Here is a 19529-nt window from a genome sequence, read left to right as displayed (position 1 = left end):
AGGCCCTTGATGGTGATGGGCGAATTAAGGTTGACATCCAATCGATCTGGGCCTGGCCTGGCCCGCAGCGAAGGGAGATATTCGCACGCTAGGGTTATAACCCCTGCAACCCCCCGCAGCCAAACAGCTGTTGACCTCCGAACGGATGCATGAACTACTTCCTATTTCACAATCCACCTCCTCTCTCACAATACCCTGATGGCCACTCTTCAAATGATACTCTGCCTTTTTTCAGCCACTCTTGATACTTTGTAGGTCATCTGGTATGGGCATCACTGTGCTTGATGCATTTGACTTTTCATTTTCCTTTGAGACACACAAAAATAGAAGAATGTAGCTGATTGGTAATCTTAATAGACAATATGTGCACTGAAATTTTGGCTGGTTAACACTGAAACAATACGTTTCATGCAGCGTACCGACATTTAAAATATCGAGAATACAGATTGCACTCCTCTTCTAGACATCCCTGCCGTTTGACAATTGACTGACCTTGATAAAGGAAAAATCATGACTTACCAGTGAGAGTCTGACAAAACATTCTTTGTGAAAGCAGCTTTTCAAATATTTTTGAGAATCAAATTTGTGATTTTTAATTAAAAAAAATACTTTTGTGTTTAGATGTTTTGCATTGTCATTTATAACTCTTGAAATTCCAGACCACAAATGACGTGAGTTAAGTCTGTCTTATTATTGCTATGGCTTTTTTATGCAGATAATCTTCTTTATAAAAGTAAAACTCTCCAGTCTTGCTTTTTATCCCTCTCTGCCATATCCAGTATTGGTGTGAATAAGCCGCAAAGGAAGCAATGAGTCAGCATGAGTAACTGCATTGTGACATTGTTCTTCGGAATTACAGAGAAAATTAAAAGGATATTGTTTTTATGATATCATAAGGACATGAACATACTGTATAAACTAACATCTGAACACATTAAATGAACACTCATGGATAATGATAACAGTTATCACATTTGAATGTTAATGTGCACTAAAATCATATCATCATAAAACTCTGCAAGGCTCACTTACAATATATTTGAATATGAGCACTGATAGATTATATAATTAAGTTATGTAAAGAAAAAAAGATTATATAAAGATCTCAGATAAACTCCAAACATAAATCTATGAATGCCCTCAATGAGAAATATAAGTACTGAGAATCCATAAAGACAACAAACTGGAAATAAAGATTGATTGATTGATTGATTGATTGAGGACGAGCAACTGTGAGGGGATTTTGCCCCCCAAAAGGCTGTGAATTTCTACATTTTTGCATGACAACAAACATATTAAATTGCAGCTTTAGCATTTTCCATAGGCAAAACTATCTTACTTTATATTTGTATGTGTTTGTTTACGCATGCTTCTATTAGACATAGAATTACCACCTGGATTGGTATCCAATGTACAGGTGCATCTCAATAAATTAGAATGTCTTGGAAAAGTTCATTTATTTCAGTAATTCAACTCAAATTGTGAAACTTGTGTATTAAATAAATGCAATGCTCACAGACTGAAGTAGTTTAAGTCTTTGGTTCTTTTAATTGTGATGATTTTGGCTCACATTTAACAAAAACCCACCAATTCACTATCTCAACAAATTAGAATATGGTGACATGCCTTATCAGCTAATCAACTCAAAACACCTGCAGGTGTCCTGAGCCTTCAAAATGGTCTCTCAGTTTGGTTCACTAGGCTACACAATCATGGGGAAGACTGCTGATCTGACAGTTGTCCAGAAGACAATCATTGACACCCTTCACAAGGAGGGTAAGCCACAAACATTCATTGCCAAAGAAGCTGGCTGTTCACAGAGTGCTGTATCCAAGCATGTTAAATGAAAGTTGAGTGGAAGGAAAAAGTGTGGAAGAAAAAGATGCACAACCAACCAAGAGAACCGCAGCCTTATGAGGATTGTCAAGCAAAATCGAATCAAGAATTTGAGTGAACTTCACAAGGAATGGACTGAGGCTGGGGTCAATTTTTCTTCCACTCAACTTTCTGTTAACATGCTTGGATACAGCACTCTGTGAACAGCCCGCTTCTTTGGCAATGAATGTTTGTGGCTTACCCTCCTTGTGAAGGGTGTCAATGATTGTCTTCTGGACAACTGTCTGATCAGCAGTCTTCCCCATGATTGTGTAGCCTAGTGAACCAAACTGAGAGACCATTTTGAAGGCTCAGGAAACCTTTGCAGGTGTTTTTAGTTGATTAGCTGATTGGCATGTCACCATATTCTAATTTGTTGAGCTAGTGAATTGGTGGGTTTTTGTTAAATGTGAGCCAAAATCATCACAATTAAAAGAATCAAAGACTTCAACTACTTCAGTCTGTGTGCATTGAATTTATTTAATATTTCACAATTTGAGTTGAATTACTGAAATAAATGAACTTTTCCACAACACTCTAATTTATTGAGGTGCACCTGTAATTTGAGATTTATAAATTCAGATCATTCTACAGTAGCATTCATAGCAATCAAAATCACTGTCACTCTTAAATTAGTGATCTTAAAACAGTGAATAATATCTACAGATATTATGCCTCAACCTGCCTAACTTCATTTTTACTTTATAGAGTAAGTCCTAGTAACTTTAATACTGAGACAAAAATGTGACCACACATAGGTTATAAATAAAACATTTATAAATGCATATCGATGCTCACGCATTTTGTAGCAAAGAAACAAGAAAATCTTGCAGCTGTTGTGGTGACGGTCTGAAAGTTTTTGGAAACATGTATAGCTACTATTTATTGAGAAATGCAGGCAATCAACTTGGATAAAACGCGGGTTCTTGTTTCTTGGCAACCCGCGTATCTCTAATGTCTCCGCCCATCTCTCTCTCTCTCTCTCTCTCTCTCTCTCTCTCTCTTCTCTAGCGCTCCATCCACCTGTACCTAGGTAACGTGAACACGCAATTAATAGCGGGAGCGCGCACTCTGTATGGTCCGCGCACCCGCAGCGCGCGTGAAACTCAGGAAATCTGAATAGCTGTTTCTTTCAGAAACCAGTGGATTGGGATTTTTTTTTATGTTTCTGAACTGTCGCAGGATATCTAAAGTAACAGGTAAACCCAAACTATCTTACCTCCAGTGTTATTGTGGTTTGTTTACTGACGTTTCCGCTGCAGTGTTTCATAACTCACCGTTAAACTTGTTTGTAAGATACTTTGCACTGTCACAGGAGCGGTCAACAACCGTAAGTGTTTTAAACACCACAGGTTATACATTTGCAACGTTCCTTTCATTAATGACACTTTATGAAAGCAGGTGGATAAACGAATCCGTGCTCGTGTGCGCTGTTAACGGCATGTCGTGAACGAGGGAAGCACGCCCCCTTACAGCAAGTGCGCGGCCCCGTGACTCTCCCGTTAAACCTGGTTTGAGTTAAAACTGTTACTCTCGCGCAGAGCTCCGAGGACAAGTCAAATCACAGTTTTACTCTCTCTTTCCGCAGGGTCAGATCGGCGGAGTCCAGCATCTTCGTGGCATAACAGGAGCGCTTCTGGCACGGGAAAGAACGCCTAAGTCATTTTATGGAGGCTTGCGGGACGCAACGAAACATTTCTTAAAGTGTTTGGCACCGAGGATATCAGTCCAGATCCCCCTTCAGTTCGGAGCATAACTTAGTCTTGTTTGGATTTCAGCCTGTTTGAAATGTGGCGTTATGTGATCGAGATAAATGTGCTATGTGTGTGATTTGGAGAGGATCTTGTGGAAGGTGTCCAGTGGGAAAGAGACTGGGTGGACTCATCTGCAACTGATCGCCGTTTTCTGAGCGCAATGGACTTGGAATGAAGACAAAACATGGATATAATCTGGGAAATATTTATTATCCTTCAAGCCAATCTCATCGTTTGCACTTCAGGTAAGATCGTACATGATGATTCTTTTGAAAGTAAGCGCTTAATATTCGTTTTATAATAGCTTAAGTTGTGTTAAAACCATAAAAAACATGTATTATAAATAATTTACGTAGCTACTTTGTCCCTATTATTAAAATAATATTTAAAATATTTCGGAAGGCGCAGAATTCTGTAGGAATCCAGTTTTTGATTATAGACTATTTTTAAAAAAATCGCTTATTTTCGCTGCATACGACCCACGCCATTTTATGTGAATTAGGCTACTGTTCCTTTTTATTATTTCGAATAATTTAAGTAAAAATTTTTTATTTTGCTTTAATATTTGCTTAAAATAGTATTTTATTGATGTTTGCCATCAAATACTAGCAAACTCGGTCGGGTAGGCTATATCCTGTGTTGTAAATGGGCTAGGCATACAGTATAGCCTAAGTTATGCGTAAATTAAATTACATTAAAATAAAATTGCATTAATTATCATAGTCATAATTATTTCCCCACTGCTAATATAAACGTAAATAGTGATTTTGGAGGTGGTCATCACTGGACAGACCAAATGTAGAAGCAATGGCAACCCGAATTACAGCACGGATCCCTGACTGCTCTGCTCTGTCTCCATTAACACTTACTATCACTTTAGTCAATCTAATGCGGAGCCGAATGATCGCGTAATGTCGAATATATGTTGTTCTCTCAGACATTATAGTGTTAAAAACCACAACAGCCACGGAAATAACTTGAGTGGGCAGAAGTCTGAATGACTGCCAAAAGCTCTTCAAATAAGAATCACGATTATTATTAAATGACTAAACAAATCAAGTCCGTTCTGGTTTAACTTTAAAGCTCCTCGTGAGAGGTTTATGAAACGCGTCCAGCAGCGTCGCCCACGCGAGAACTGGACATTGATGGCAACGCAGCGCGCAACACATCCGTCTTTCTCACGATGCGTGGGACAGGCAACGTAAACGTCCTTGACCAGTGTTTATGGCCTCTGAGAGCTTCCCTTTGTAGTAGCTTCATGTAAATGTTCACCATCAGTTTGCATATGGTTACTAATATGGGAAGTCAGGTTGCTTTGAAATATTAGTATTTTTTTAAAGTGACATTACAGATTAGCACAATTTGGTAAGTGTGAGTGGTTTGTTTTTTTTTGTTAAATATAAAAAAAAATACTAGTCGGGGTTTATATTGTGTGATTCCGAATACTAATCAAGGATCAAATGATTTCCTCATTCATACTTATCTCAAAACTTCATTCTGGTTCCTATAAAGCATCATCTCTAAAGATGACCTCGACATCAGATGTAATGAGCATGATGATTATGTTTAGTAGGGCCCTTACGTCTGTAAAATTAGTGCCATTTTTGTCTCTTTTTCATTGACAAGTCAATGTTAATGTGTAATTCAGAAAGACAGGACTTTTTCAGAAATAGTATCCATTGGGAATTGATTGGATTATGAAAAGTGGGCATTGCATATCAGAGCAGAGCCACACTGAATCTGGGTTTGCTTTTTGGTATTCAGTTAACGTTGCCCAGTAGCACACAGCCTAAGTGACGTCAATGGAAAAGGATGTTTCTGAGAGCAAGTTTAAAAAAAAATTGATTAATGATTGTGATAGCAGCCTTTTTTAAATTCAGAATAACATGCACAATGAATCATTCAAAATAAGAGCATTGAAGTTAATGTGCATTTAAGTAAACTGGATCATTTTTGCATTTTGCACATTTTTGGGTGTAGCCATGGTGAATCAGGTTTCATTTTCAAGCACAACATTTCCAATTTTCCACTGCCATCACTCCTCAAATAGCAAAGGCCTCTAATGTACTTTCAACTCTTGTTTTCCCCAGCCGTTTTCTTGATGACGCGTCTTTTGTCAGCAATTACATTGCTTTATGACAGATGGAAAACACTATGAAGTTAATGTGCATTTAAGTAAACTGGATCATTTTTGCATTTTGCACATTTTTGGGTGTAGCCATGGTGAATCAGGTTTCATTTTCAAGCACAACATTTCCAATTTTCCACTGCCATCACTCCTCAAATAGCAAAGGCCTCTAATGTACTTTCAACTCTGTTTTCCCCAGCCGTTTTCTTGATGACGCGTCTTTTGTCAGCAATTACATTGCTTTATGACAGATGGAAAACACTCAATTTTGCTGTTTAATCAATCATTTTTTAAAAGTTTGAAGGTCAAATTTATCTCTCTGTCTTTGGTATACAAGAAGGAAGCTCTCAGTGATTTTGTTGTTTGTTGGGACATGTTCACAAAGATCAAAGATTCTATTTTGTCCCCACTACAGTCATAATTGGACCATAACAAGTGCCATCATCCTCAGTTCTTTGGTTTCCAGGCATTCTTACCGGAACATCATAGATTTTAGCTGACATTTGCAGAGCATGAGCATTTGTTTAGTTATGGCAGTTAACATTTGCTTTGATGCCGCTCTGGATCCAGCAGAACAGTGATCGCCTCATGAGCCACAATTCTCAATAAGTGAGGAGGAGCATCTCCTTGTGTCAGTGTACACAAATACTGCATTTTTAGATGGACTGCGTTAGAAGTTGATGCAAAATCAATTACGGTTCAATCAGTTATGACATCTTATTGGGACTGATTTATTTGTGCACTTTCTGGTTCTTTATCCCGATACACTGAATGATCACCCTGATTAGAATGTACAGTGAGGTGCAAAAGTCTAATGATGATAAATGCAGCTCATCAAAGTTTGTTACATTGATCATGGGACTCTTGCAGACGTCAAATGATCTTTCTTTTATTCAAGCTCAAGATGCTCAGAAATCATGCTTGAGAACATGATCATTAGATTCAGAAAAGGCCATTTACAATGTAACAGTTTTAAACAAATTATGCTGCCAATAGTAATTTCTATGGTGGATTTTAAACCTCATTGTATTGGTATTATGTTATAAAATGTAATTTAGTCATTTAGTTAGCTTTAATTTAGCTCTTTATTAAGCTTTGACATCCTTCAGTTAAAGTCCAGGGAAGTTATTTAGTAGCCAGACAGACACTTTGCTTAAGATAATATTCCAAAACAGGGAGCAATGTTGCAAGTTACAGTACAATTTCCATATCAGAGTTGCAAGGGCCCATGCACTGTTGTTGTCAAATTTCTCAGTCCAGTCAATCAGTTTAGTGTGCACAAAAACGTTGTGCCACCGTTATGATAAACATAATTAGTAAACTTGATTATGTTTTTCATGTTTGTTTGAATAAGACTCAGAATCCAAAAAATCTCAATTTCGACACCAGAGGTTACAGTTCTGCTTTGTTGCGCTGAGTCTTTGCTTATGAAAACAAAAGAGTTTGCATTCATCCAGGTAATTGGAAGAATGTGTGTGTGAAAGTCTAGTCAGAAGCATCTGGACTTCGAAGTTGTTTTTCCGCTCAATTCACTGATTCAAATGCATATACAAATGTTGTGCATTGTAGTTCTTAGTCCTCATTCACATACATTTCAACCCTTTTGAAAATGAGAAAAGTTAGTTATTTATTCTCGACAAAACGGAGCTGAATACTGTGTCCAATTTTAAAGAGCACCAATTGTTTATTGACAGTGAGGCATTTACGGTGGCATTATTAAGAGGTTGTATGCACTTTCATCTATGGTGGCTAAATGTTGTAATTTATCAATTCCTAATTTGCATGGTTCTTGTTGTTGTGAGCACAATATATTATAGGTGCATGCTTTTAAATAGAATATTCAAATGAATGCATAAAATTAATAATTTGTCTCTTGCAAATAATGTATTTTATAGATTCAGTTAGAGAAAATGTTAAAAATAGATAAGATAAAATTGGAGTAATGTTTCTCATTAAAATAGCAATGCTTGTAATGTTTTTAATGTCATGCTCTCTACAAAATTACTCCCAGCTTCCCTGAATCCTGACAATTTTAGTGTGAATATTTAATTAGCCCGAAGAAGCATGTCATTTAATAAGGCATTTGAATCATTAAAACTAGACACAAGCCATAACTGAAAGGCTGAAAACCTTCTAAAACAACCGTGGGTCAGGAGCAGCTGTGTTTAGCTAGGTCTTCCCTGATAGGTGGGTGTAGCTAATGCTGTTGACTGTCACATGCAACGGGCATAGCCATTTGTAAAAACCCAGCCATGAATCTTGTCACAAACCCACAGCAGCGCAACACCATGACATGTTTGCACTAGCTCTCAGGTGCCCTGTGGCACATCATCCACAATGTGCACCTGGCCACTCTTAGCTCAATAAGCTATGCTCACCACAGCCTGACAGCGATCTTGGCTCTCTTTGCAAGGGAGGCCTTGCTGCTGCCATGCGTGTGACACCGAGAAGGTGTTTTTAATGTTTGGGCAATGCCACGGCTGAAGACTGGAACATAAAGCAATGATATCTATAGTACAGAGGCTTTCGCTGTGGCTGGGTAATCCTGCACGCCCACACTGGGCAACACTGTCTCAGCCGACTAATCTGATAATCCCATGCAGATGTGTCTGTGAGTGAGTTTGCATCTGTGCATGTGGACCGGGAGAGAGAGAAGAGAGCGAGAATTGCAAGACTGTCAGCATCCTCCTTATGTGATTTGGTTGTTTATCCGTCTTGCTTCCGGGATGTGGGGTTTGTGTCACAGTTCAAAACGTTTAGATATTATGGAAATTGCCAAATGAACTGTTCATTTGTGAACCTGAATGCATAATACAGATGCAGATTGTGTTCTTGTTTATAAAAGTATGTGAGTCTCTGAGGAGAATCGCTGCAAATGCTCCTGTAATACTGATAAAGTTTATATCTGCTAGTAAAATGTCCATTCTCACATTTGCCTCGATGCGTTTCTCGAGGGAAGTGCTAAGTTCTTGATGTTGTTTTGCTGGTCAAGGCAGTGGGTGTGTGTTTCATATTATGCCATCTGTCATATAATTTATTTATAGTAGAATAACTTTTAAAGCCTGTGGTTCTGCTTGGGTCGCGGTAAGGCCATCAGAGCTAACAACACCCTCCAGTATTAAAGCTTTTGTTACAGACCATTAAGGCCCCGATGTACTCATTGCAAAGTTTTTTTTATTTTTTTTCGTTAGGAGTAAAAAGAAGTCCAGAATACCATACACTGCTAGTGATCTGGGTGGTGTCAAGATGAAACCAATGCTGCTGGAAGCTGTTTAGATGAACATGTAAATATGTGCTACATGCTTTCCTCTTGGTAACAAAATAAACATACAGCAAAAATGAGAAAACAGTGGTTAAGAAAGCATCTGGTCATAGCGATGTGGATATTATTGCACCAGCTGTGCAATTCAGCACTCCAGTCATGTCACGTTACATGTATTTCTACAACTGATTACCTTAAAGCAAGCAACTTTACAGTATGAAGCATGGAAAAAGCATGTCAGTGTCTCTTTCAATTAGAATTACAACTTTCTATAAAGCAGCTCTCCAGTGTATATTTTCACTCATGGACATCTGACTCGACAGACTGAACAGAAGAAATTAACCAGAGAAGATTTCCACGCCAAAGAAGGCGGAGCCCCAGAACACAACTTTTTCCAGAAAGTTTTTTTGAACTCCTGAAGTGACCTTAAATTTGACCTGATTTTGCTTGAATTATATCAAACACCTTTAGTTTACTTTATACTGGTATATTTTTTTTTAAATGAGCATGACAACTTCATTAAGTTACTTTTTTTTTTTTTTTTTACTCACCCCCATGTCTTCCAAGATGTTCATGTCTTTCTTTCTTCAGTCGAAAAGAAATTAAGGTGCTTTATCGAAACCGGAACTAAACGGAGCATTTTAGATGGACTGGAAAAAGGGGTGCTGCAATAATGTAAAATATGTTAAAAAAAGTGTTTTTGGACCAATCGACCATGAAAACCTATTCTGGTACACCCTAAATACTAAATCAAGACTTTGTAAAAGGGCATAATAGGACCCCTTTAACTGTATAGATACAATTAGGGAAAATATGGTAAAGTTGATAATTAGATGTTAAAATAACCATGCTTGTAATGTTTCTAATGTTATGCTCTTTATAAAATGATTCCCACCTTCCCCTCAATCCTGAAAATTTTACTGTGCATTTTTAATTAGCCTGAAGTATTTAATTTAATTAAGCATGTAATTCATTAAAACCAGACACAAGGCATATTTTAAAACCCTAAAATGCTGAAAACTGCCTGAACTTTTAAATCAACTGTGGATCAAGAGCAGCTGTGTCTGAAATGGCATGACGTTGATTATGTAAATACACATTGGCATGGAATGTGTTGTAAAGTTTACGTTATCTCCAATCCCTTTTCATATCTCATACAAAACAAGACTCCCTAGATGCTCCCAAATGCTAATGGCTAGTATGGCAATGTTGCTTAATACAGTTGCGTTCATACAGGTTTTTTTTCTTTCCCCCACACTAGCTAGTTGACTGCCATGTTAACAAATTAACAAAACGCAAGTTTTTTTTTTCCAATACATTTTTTTATATTTGTAAAGTTAGTATTTTTTTGAGAACACGTTGAAAGATTAATGGGAGAAGCTAGGGTTGTTATTTATTAATTAAATTTAACTAAAGGAATAGACTAATCAGAAAATAATTGATAGATTAATTTAAAAAACATCCATAGATTAGTCAAAATAATCTTTAGTAGCAGCCCTAATTCAAATGTACAGAATGTCGTTGCTGCTGATAAGTCCTTATATTACCTCTAAAACGATTATGCCATGGCTTTGAAGAAGCCGGTTCAGAGGTCTGTTCAGTGGCACAGAGGAATGATAAAAGCGTATCAAGGGTGATTACACATACAGCATATCGCCTGGCCTTTTTATATTGATAAACGGTTCAGGATGCTTGGGCTTGATTGAAAGAGTCCACCGGGGATAAGCCCTGCAACATTGCACTGGTACAGCTGGATCCATAATGTGATGCCACAAACTGGTCGGGTGAAAGACAATTATCTCATAAGTCAGAAAGCACAGCTGTCGGCAAGGTCAAGTTTCATTTATGGGCAGCATTTGCGCCTCTTTCTCTTTTCACCCTGCATGGATGAGCCCCAGGACTGCCTCGGTTCCATGATGAATACTAATGTTGCCTCTGACAATTAGTTTCTGATGAAGTGTTTATTTACAGCATCACATAGTTTCTCTGAGACTTCTGGAAGTGCCATGTGTAGGTAGTTTATCACTTGTTTGAAATGCTCTTTAGAAGGATCAGGGATATAAATGTATGCAGTAGTAGAGTACCAATTACCCAGCGCAGTGTAAATATTGGACAGAACACATGCTGGGTTATTTTGACCCAGCTTGTTGGGTTTTATACATTTTGGTTTTAACGTAATACTGGATCAGTCAACCTCATATTGAAGGTTTTTCATTTTAAGTAATACAAATGCACTCTAAAATCTCTGTTTTATATATATATATATATATATCCAAATTCGGGGGATCTCTTCAGATTACCCAACATTGGGTAACACTGACCCCGCACTGGGAAGGTATGTGAGGAAGGGGTCATAATTTCTATTGACAATAAAAATGGCCAAGCAGCTGAGTTACAGAAAACCCAGCACCAGGGAAAACATTAAAAAAAATTACCCAGCTGGCTGAACCCAACATTTGGGTTAAAAAAATAACCCAGCATTTTTTAGAGTGTGGGATTTGCTCACACTATGAGTTGAATCAGGAGCTTAATGAATCAATTCACAATATGTGAAAAAGTGTCAGAAACCTTGTAAGTTACCAAAAGAAGTAATTTTTTAAGAACAATAATTGGACTGTAGCAAACGTGAGAGACTAAAGTTGTATATGTGTAAAGGAATAGCTCACCCAAAAATGAAAATTGTCTTAATTTACTTACCACAAAAGGAAATATTTAGAGAAATATCTTGATGTCTTTTGAGCATTGCACTCATGCCTTACGTCTTTTATCACATCTCACATGACATGTCATGCTAAAAAAACGTTGTACTCAAATTAAAATAATTTGGCTCAAATAACCAGAGCAGGTAAGTAGTTTTATGAGCAGGTTAAGTAGCTTATATGCTGCTGTTGTTTTGACTTGTTGAAATCAGTTGTATTAAAATGTTACAAAAGTTTGGCAATGCTGACAATAGACATAACGTTTGCTAAAATGGTGGAAACTATTATAAATTGGGTAGCAGGTAAGGCAAATAGACCAAAGTTGTTACTGGTTTAGAGATTATTACCAGCATAAACGCTGTTTTGTGAACCTTTTTCAATGCACAGCAAATTTGATGCTATGCAAACTAAATGTATTTCTGAAAGGCCAAGCCAGTTTTAGTAGTAGCCTGACTTTTATTTTCTTTTTTTATGGATATTAAGTCGTCATTATAGGCTTACCATAGTGATTTGAGGTAAAGCTAAAATACAGTTTGGAAGATGGATTTGTGAAATGCTACACAGCGTAGCTTCAATACTTGAAATAGTCCAAAAAAAAAAAAAAACCTTCCTAAGGACTAGGGATGTAACGATTAACGGCGAGCCGGTTGAAAATCGATTCAAATATGTGATGATTCAAATCAGTTGAGATGCTAAATAAATCGCAATTCATTTAGGGGTAGGAGTTTATATGAATCCATGTCTGAGGGGAAGTTACTGTCTTTAGAAAAGTTTAGATGGTATTTTTTCTTTTCATCTTGCCTCTGTATAATGCATATTAAAGTTCATAAGTGCAGTGCTGCTTTGTTTACAGCGGAAACCAAGAAAACGCTTTATGTGCCACCTGCTGGCAGAGAGTGAATCTGCGTCTCAATCAGCCCGTCTGCTGTTTCTGTTTCATGCGGATATTTTTTATGTATAGTTTAACAAAACTGAAGTCAAACCATTAAGTTTTTGCTTCAAATTTCGAAATTATACAATCTAATTTAGATTAAAAACTGCTCATGTTGCATATATGTAGCCTCTTTTTTTTGGATCATGATTAAAATGCAGTGGTTGCCTCTAATTTTAAATGGAAATAGCACAGACAAAGCGTTATTTTGTTTATATGAAGAGATTTATTTTATTTGTGTTACTTATTTGATTTGGGGCTTGTTTTAAAATTTCAATTTAGTTTTGTTATTTACATTTACATTATATTTACATTTTGTCATTTAGCAGACACTTTTATCCACTTACAAATGAGGACAATGAAAGCAATCAAAACTAACAAAAGAGCAATAATATGCAAGTGCTATATTAGTATATTATTATAGTGTTATATTTCAATTTCACAAAGAAACATACAGTATTTTGTCCAAGCAATAATAAAAGGACACATTTAATTTATAATTTGTCTTAAATCTCATTTTGTAAAAAAAAAAAGTGTTGTAAATCGAATCGAATCGTGAAATCAAAATCGTGAATTGAATCGAATCGTGAGTTGAGTGAATCATTACATCCCTCCCTACTAAGGAGTAAAGATCAACAGAACAGTTGCCTACAATCATCTTAAATACAGTACAGGTGTCCATTTTATACTCGGTGTGAAGCATAATTTAGTCAAGAAATTTAAACAACAGGTTAAACTGGTGAAAAACACAACTGTAAATTAAACTCAGGGGCATCCTTATTAAACTGTATTTTAAGACTTGGATGTCTGTCAGCTTGTCGTGTTTCTAAATATGCTGTAACTAAGGGAAATTAAATGTGGCAGGAAAAATGCAAACCTTGCGCTCAAATGGTAGTGCCTTATTTTCATGTGTATCAGGGGCACAATTGCATGCACTCCCACAGGCCCAGTTCTGTCTGCAGCTGTGTGAATGTTATAGTTTCTGTGGTCTCTAATATACACATTAAAGAGTCCCTCATGCCAGATAGATGCTAATAATAATGAGCGTCACTCGTTATCTTAACATAAACAGAACTCCAACACCAAATAGGTGCTAAAAGACCATTTGGTTGAATAATGTTGCTTCTCATCCAATCTTAATACTATGGATTGTCATTTTGAGCAATTTTGTTGGTCTGTACTCTAACACACAAAAAAATGAATGATCATTTGCTCAATACTTATTATACTCAGCAATAGTAACCTCCTCTGGTCATATCACAGGACTTCTGCAGAAACCAAGTATATTACTAATAATTAAAATATTGCTCCACTTGCACTATTAATCTGTATATATTTGAAAATGGCATTTTCGTTTTCCAAAGGTTGAAAGTCCACACTGACATTTCGGAAAACCCTAAAATCACCTTGCTGTGCAAGCTTAAAACGTCATAAATACTCACTGAGATGATACCACGAGACCAGACAGAATAAAATTCTCACTCTATTCTTCTGACATGATCATTTTATTAACAAAATACTAACATTATTCACTTGTTCATCCAGGTGGCACTCAAAATGAACATTCAGTGTATGGTCTTAAAAGCATCTATCGTGTGATCAACATCTTTGCAGAATGTAATATAAAGATTGTACAAAGTAACATATATCTTTAGCAACATTATTAAAGTGAATAGCAGGCACAACAATGCCGCTACAACCATAGATATATATTGACGCATTACTAAATGTGTCATAATTTTTTAATATCTTCGTTTGCAAATTGATGTACTTTCGCATTGGAAAGATGCGTTTTTTAAAATATTTATCCAGATTAATGTGGACTGCGAGATCTAGGCACGAGATTCAATGCAAAAGTGCATTTCATTGATGACTACAACTGCAAATGTGAAAAGAAAAACCCATCTGTTTAAACCGTGTTGGTGAACTACAGTAGTTGGTACAGAACGAGTACTCGCTTACCTAATTTACTCATGCACGACTCTTATCTCCAGTAGTGACAAATGTAGACAAATTTGCCTCTGTGCCTTTTATGTTTAGCTGTTGTGAAGTGCCTCTTTGAAAATCCTTTACCAAGCAGGGGGGTCCCTCCATTGGGAACAGGGATCAGAAAATTTGTGTTAATTACTTTTTGATCTATTGACACTAACTCTGCAGACATTCAATAGGTTTGTTACCTCTGTGCTGCAACCTCATCTATTCATTTGATTACCCAACTTTGAATAATGCATGAGCAAGTCAGCTGCTGGGAAGCGGCACCATTTGTAAAATGCTGAAAAGGCAACGCCAGCAGCATTCAATCATTTGAATTATATTATCAAGCCAATCATTTGAATGCCATTATTAAAGGATAAAGTGTAAACCCTGTTGGATCTGAGTTGATACCGTCCCTTAGAGGCAGTTCAGACTTAATCTGCCAATTATGTATCGTCTTCTATCGAACGTGGGGCCATTGTCTATTTAGTAATTATTTTCGCTCCCTTTGATTAGTTTTGACAGGAAGCAAAGCAATGCAGATGTCGCCGCACACATCCTGACTGTGGACCTCCAGCACGCCACCAATTACTTGAAGTCTTTCAGACAGAACCTTGTGAAATTAACAGCTTTAGATGTCTATGACCTCCGACTTCGTTTTCGCTTTATAGAGTTGAAGCATTTCTTTCTGCTGAAGCCAGTAAATATGTTATTGGGGCATCGCCAAGCTGTGTGGGAAATGGAATAGAACTTAGCTGCTTTGCTCAAACTGCTGTCATAATGAAATATGTGATGTCTCATTTTCATGCAGCCCTGCACATTCAACTGGGACACACATAAGATCTGAGTGCAACGAATTACATTCAATCACAACAGTTCTTTGGTCCCTGTAAGCTTACATCCGTATACACACTTACATAAAAGCCATCAGAACTCTCATTTTAATCACAATAGGCAAAAAAACACTACACTTGGATGTTCTATGGAAAGCTTTTGTCGCATAAAGTCTGGAGTGCTTGAGTCTTATGCTTTCAGAAATGATCAATTGGCATTATGTTTTTCTATCCTGTCACTGTCCCACTAATGACGGCAGCTTTGAGCTGCAGGGATGGGAGCTTTGTTTTCCCCACTGAGAGGGAAGTGAGAGAGAGATGGTGTGATGCAGTGTCTGATGCTTGTCCTGGAGCTTCCACTAAAGCTCTCCTGTATTATTACGCCAGTGTCCCTCAGGAGAACATGGCTGATGAATTGTTATTGCCTCTCACTCCATACTAACTTCTGCTTGAAGATAGATCCTGACAGGATACCTGAGACTAGGAGAGGGAGAAAGATTTGTGATTTGGGATGCTCCGATCGATCGGCTGGAGATCGGCATAGGCCGATAATCACATTTTATGACTCAATCGGTGCTCACTATACTTGGCCGATCTCACGAACCGATCGCAATTTGATGACGTCAACGCATGAGGACGTACATGATGCGTGGGGACATAAATGATTTGGCGCCACAGTCATGTCATCTCTGGTGTGGAAATACTATGTTTGAAAAACAATTAAAAATTTGCTATTTGTCGTAATGGATGGTTCATTTTTAACAGCAAATTCAGTGACGTTAGAGCTGATCTGCGCCTCACTGCACACGTCTGTGGTACGTTACAGCTCCACGGGAACTGGAGCTGATCGCGGCCGCTCTAGTCTGTGCTTGTGTTTATACGGCCAGCCACGGCACGCTTCTGAAGCGGCTCTCCGCGCTGCTTGGTTAAAATAGTATTTTTTGAGTTGTCACAGCGTGGAGTATGGAACAAAACCTCGTCGGGGGCCGTAAGGGGTAACGGTATCAATACGCTGATCATGGGCTGCTTTTAAATGAACATTTATTTATAAAACAAAATATCTTCTTTGGCTATATTAGCCAACTCAATAGCTTTAACACACGCTTTACTTCTTTCAAACTTCATCTGGAATGTCACCGTTTCTGTCACTGCAACTTCAGGCGAACACACACACACACACACACACACACACACAGTCTCAGTCTGGCTGATGAAAAAATGTATTTAAAAAAATGTAGTTAATATTTGCATCCTTTATGATTTATTTTATCCACCCGCAACCTACCCGCAAATAATCAGAATGCATTTTTTTATTACCCGACCCACGGATTATCCGCAGCGCCCGTGGATATAACCGCTACCGAACTATTTTGTTCTTTCAGTAGTTTAAATGTTTCTATTTCTTTTTTCCTCTTCAGTCTTATATTAGACAGTATTAAACCTTATGAGTTACATCAGACTTCTCCATGTTGGAGTTTAAATTTTTCTGTTTATTTTGTCCTCTCTCTAACATTGGACAATGTTAAATTAAACATAATGAGTTGCATCAAACTACTCCAATTAGTTATTGTAGGAGTTTAAATGTTTTTTTTTTTTTTAATTATTATTAATTTTGTCCTGCTCAGACTTGTATTGGACAATGTTTAAGTTACATCAGACTTCTCAATTTTAGGAGATTAAATGTTTATTTTGTCCTCCACAGTTTACTGTTGGATAATGTTTAAATAAACCTTGTGGGTTGCATCAGACTGCTCCATTTTGTTTATATTTATTTTTGTCTTATATTAAATATCCTGATATACATAATGTTATGCATAAATCACATTTAAGGATATTAAAATGTTCACTGTATAAGGAATACTTTTCGTGATTACAGGTGCTTGTGAAATTAACAGCTTTAGATGTCTATGACCTCCGACTTCGTTTTCGCTTTATAGAGTTGAAGCATTTCTTTCTGCTGAAGCCAGTAAATATGTTATTGGGGCATCGCCAAGCTGTGTGGGAAATGGAATAGAACTTAGCTGCTTTGCTCAAACTGCTGTCATAATGAAATATGTGATGTCTCATTTTCATGCAGCCCTGCACATTCAACTGGGACACACATAAGATCTGAGTGCAACGAATTACATTCAATCACAACAGTTCTTTGGTCCCTGTAAGCTTACATCCGTATACACACTTACATAAAAGCCATCAGAACTCTCATTTTAATCACAATAGGCAAAAAAACACTACACTTGGATGTTCTATGGAAAGCTTTTGTCGCATAAAGTCTGGAGTGCTTGAGTCTTATGCTTTCAGAAATGATCAATTGGCATTATGTTTTTCTATCCTGTCACTGTCCCACTAATGACGGCAGCTTTGAGCTGCAGGGATGGGAGCTTTGTTTTCCCCACTGAGAGGGAAGTGAGAGAGAGATGGTGTGATGCAGTGTCTGATGCTTGTCCTGGAGCTTCCACTAAAGCTCTCCTGTATTATTACGCCAGTGTCCCTCAGGAGAACATGGCTGATGAATTGTTATTGCCTCTCACTCCATACTAACTTCTGCTTGAAGATAGATCCTGACAGGATACCTGAGACTAGGAGAGGGAGAAAGATTTGTGATTTGGGATGCTCCGATCGATCGGCTGGAGATCGGCATAGGCCGATAATCACATTTTATGACTCAATCGGTGCTCACTATACTTGGCCGATCTCACGAACCGATCGCAATTTGATGACGTCAACGCATGAGGACGTACATGATGCGTGGGGACATAAATGATTTGGCGCCACAGTCATGTCATCTCTGGTGTGGAAATACTATGTTTGAAAAACAATTAAAAATTTGCTATTTGTCGTAATGGATGGTTCATTTTTAACAGCAAATTCAGTGACGTTAGAGCTGATCTGCGCCTCACTGCACACGTCTGTGGTACGTTACAGCTCCACGGGAACTGGAGCTGATCGCGGCCGCTCTAGTCTGTGCTTGTGTTTATACGGCCAGCCACGGCACGCTTCTGAAGCGGCTCTCCGCGCTGCTTGGTTAAAATAGTATTTTTTGAGTTGTCACAGCGTGGAGTATGGAACAAAACCTCGTCGGGGGCCGTAAGGGGTAACGGTATCAATACGCTGATCATGGGCTGCTTTTAAATGAACATTTATTTATAAAACAAAATATCTTCTTTGGCTATATTAGCCAACTCAATAGCTTTAACACACGCTTTACTTCTTTCAAACTTCATCTGGAATGTCACCGTTTCTGTCACTGCAACTTCAGGCGAACACACACACACACACACACACACACACACAGTCTCAGTCTGGCTGATGAAAAAATGTATTTAAAAAAATGTAGTTAATATTTGCATCCTTTATGATTTATTTTATCCACCCGCAACCTACCCGCAAATAATCAGAATGCATTTTTTTATTACCCGACCCACGGATTATCCGCAGCGCCCGTGGATATAACCGCTACCGAACTATTTTGTTCTTTCAGTAGTTTAAATGTTTCTATTTCTTTTTTCCTCTTCAGTCTTATATTAGACAGTATTAAACCTTATGAGTTACATCAGACTTCTCCATGTTGGAGTTTAAATTTTTCTGTTTATTTTGTCCTCTCTCTAACATTGGACAATGTTAAATTAAACATAATGAGTTGCATCAAACTACTCCAATTAGTTATTGTAGGAGTTTAAATTTTTCTGTTTATTTTGTCCTCTCTCTAACATTGGACAATGTTAAATTAAACATAATGAGTTGCATCAAACTACTCCAATTAGTTATTGTAGGAGTTTAAATTTTTCTGTTTATTTTGTCCTCCACAGTTTACTGTTGGATAATGTTTAAATAAACCTTGTGGGTTGCATCAGACTGCTCCATTTTGTTTATATTTATTTTTGTCTTATATTAAATATCCTGATATACATAATGTTATGCATAAATCACATTTAAGGATATTAAAATGTTCACTGTATAAGGAATACTTTTCGTGATTACAGGTGCATCTCAATAAATTAGAATGTCATGGAAAAGTTCATTTATTTCAGTAATTCAACTCAAATTGTGAAACTCGTGTATTAAATAAATTC

The 19529-nt window shown here is 37.4% G+C and overlaps 1 protein-coding gene and 1 long non-coding RNA gene across 2 annotated transcripts in view; one reads left to right on the top strand and one right to left on the bottom strand.

Moving 5' to 3' along the window:
* Positions 1-248: 248 nt before the first annotated feature.
* Positions 249-3316, bottom strand: LOC107584396 (uncharacterized). Its single transcript, XR_001609138.1, has 2 exons — positions 3153-3316; positions 249-306 (listed from the first exon to the last, which is right to left on the bottom strand). It is a non-coding gene; the product is annotated as an uncharacterized lncRNA (long non-coding RNA).
* A 48-nt stretch (positions 3317-3364) lies between these two features.
* ca10a (carbonic anhydrase Xa) overlaps positions 3365-19529 on the top strand; it is a 214252-nt gene continuing 198087 nt past the window's right edge. Inside the window, exon 1 of the mRNA XM_016270998.1 lies at positions 3365-3874. Within this exon, the coding sequence (XP_016126484.1) occupies positions 3814-3874 (61 nt within the window). The 5' untranslated portion in view covers positions 3365-3813. The remainder of the gene's footprint in view (positions 3875-19529) is intronic.

Source organism: Sinocyclocheilus grahami, unplaced genomic scaffold, assembly GCF_001515645.1.
Source record: "Sinocyclocheilus grahami isolate Dianchi unplaced genomic scaffold, SAMN03320097.WGS_v1.1 scaffold59.1, whole genome shotgun sequence".
In the NCBI taxonomy this organism is placed as follows: Eukaryota; Metazoa; Chordata; class Actinopteri; order Cypriniformes; family Cyprinidae; genus Sinocyclocheilus; species Sinocyclocheilus grahami.
The sequence above is the reverse complement of the archived record's forward strand: the minus strand, read 5'-3'. Positions and strand labels throughout refer to the sequence as shown.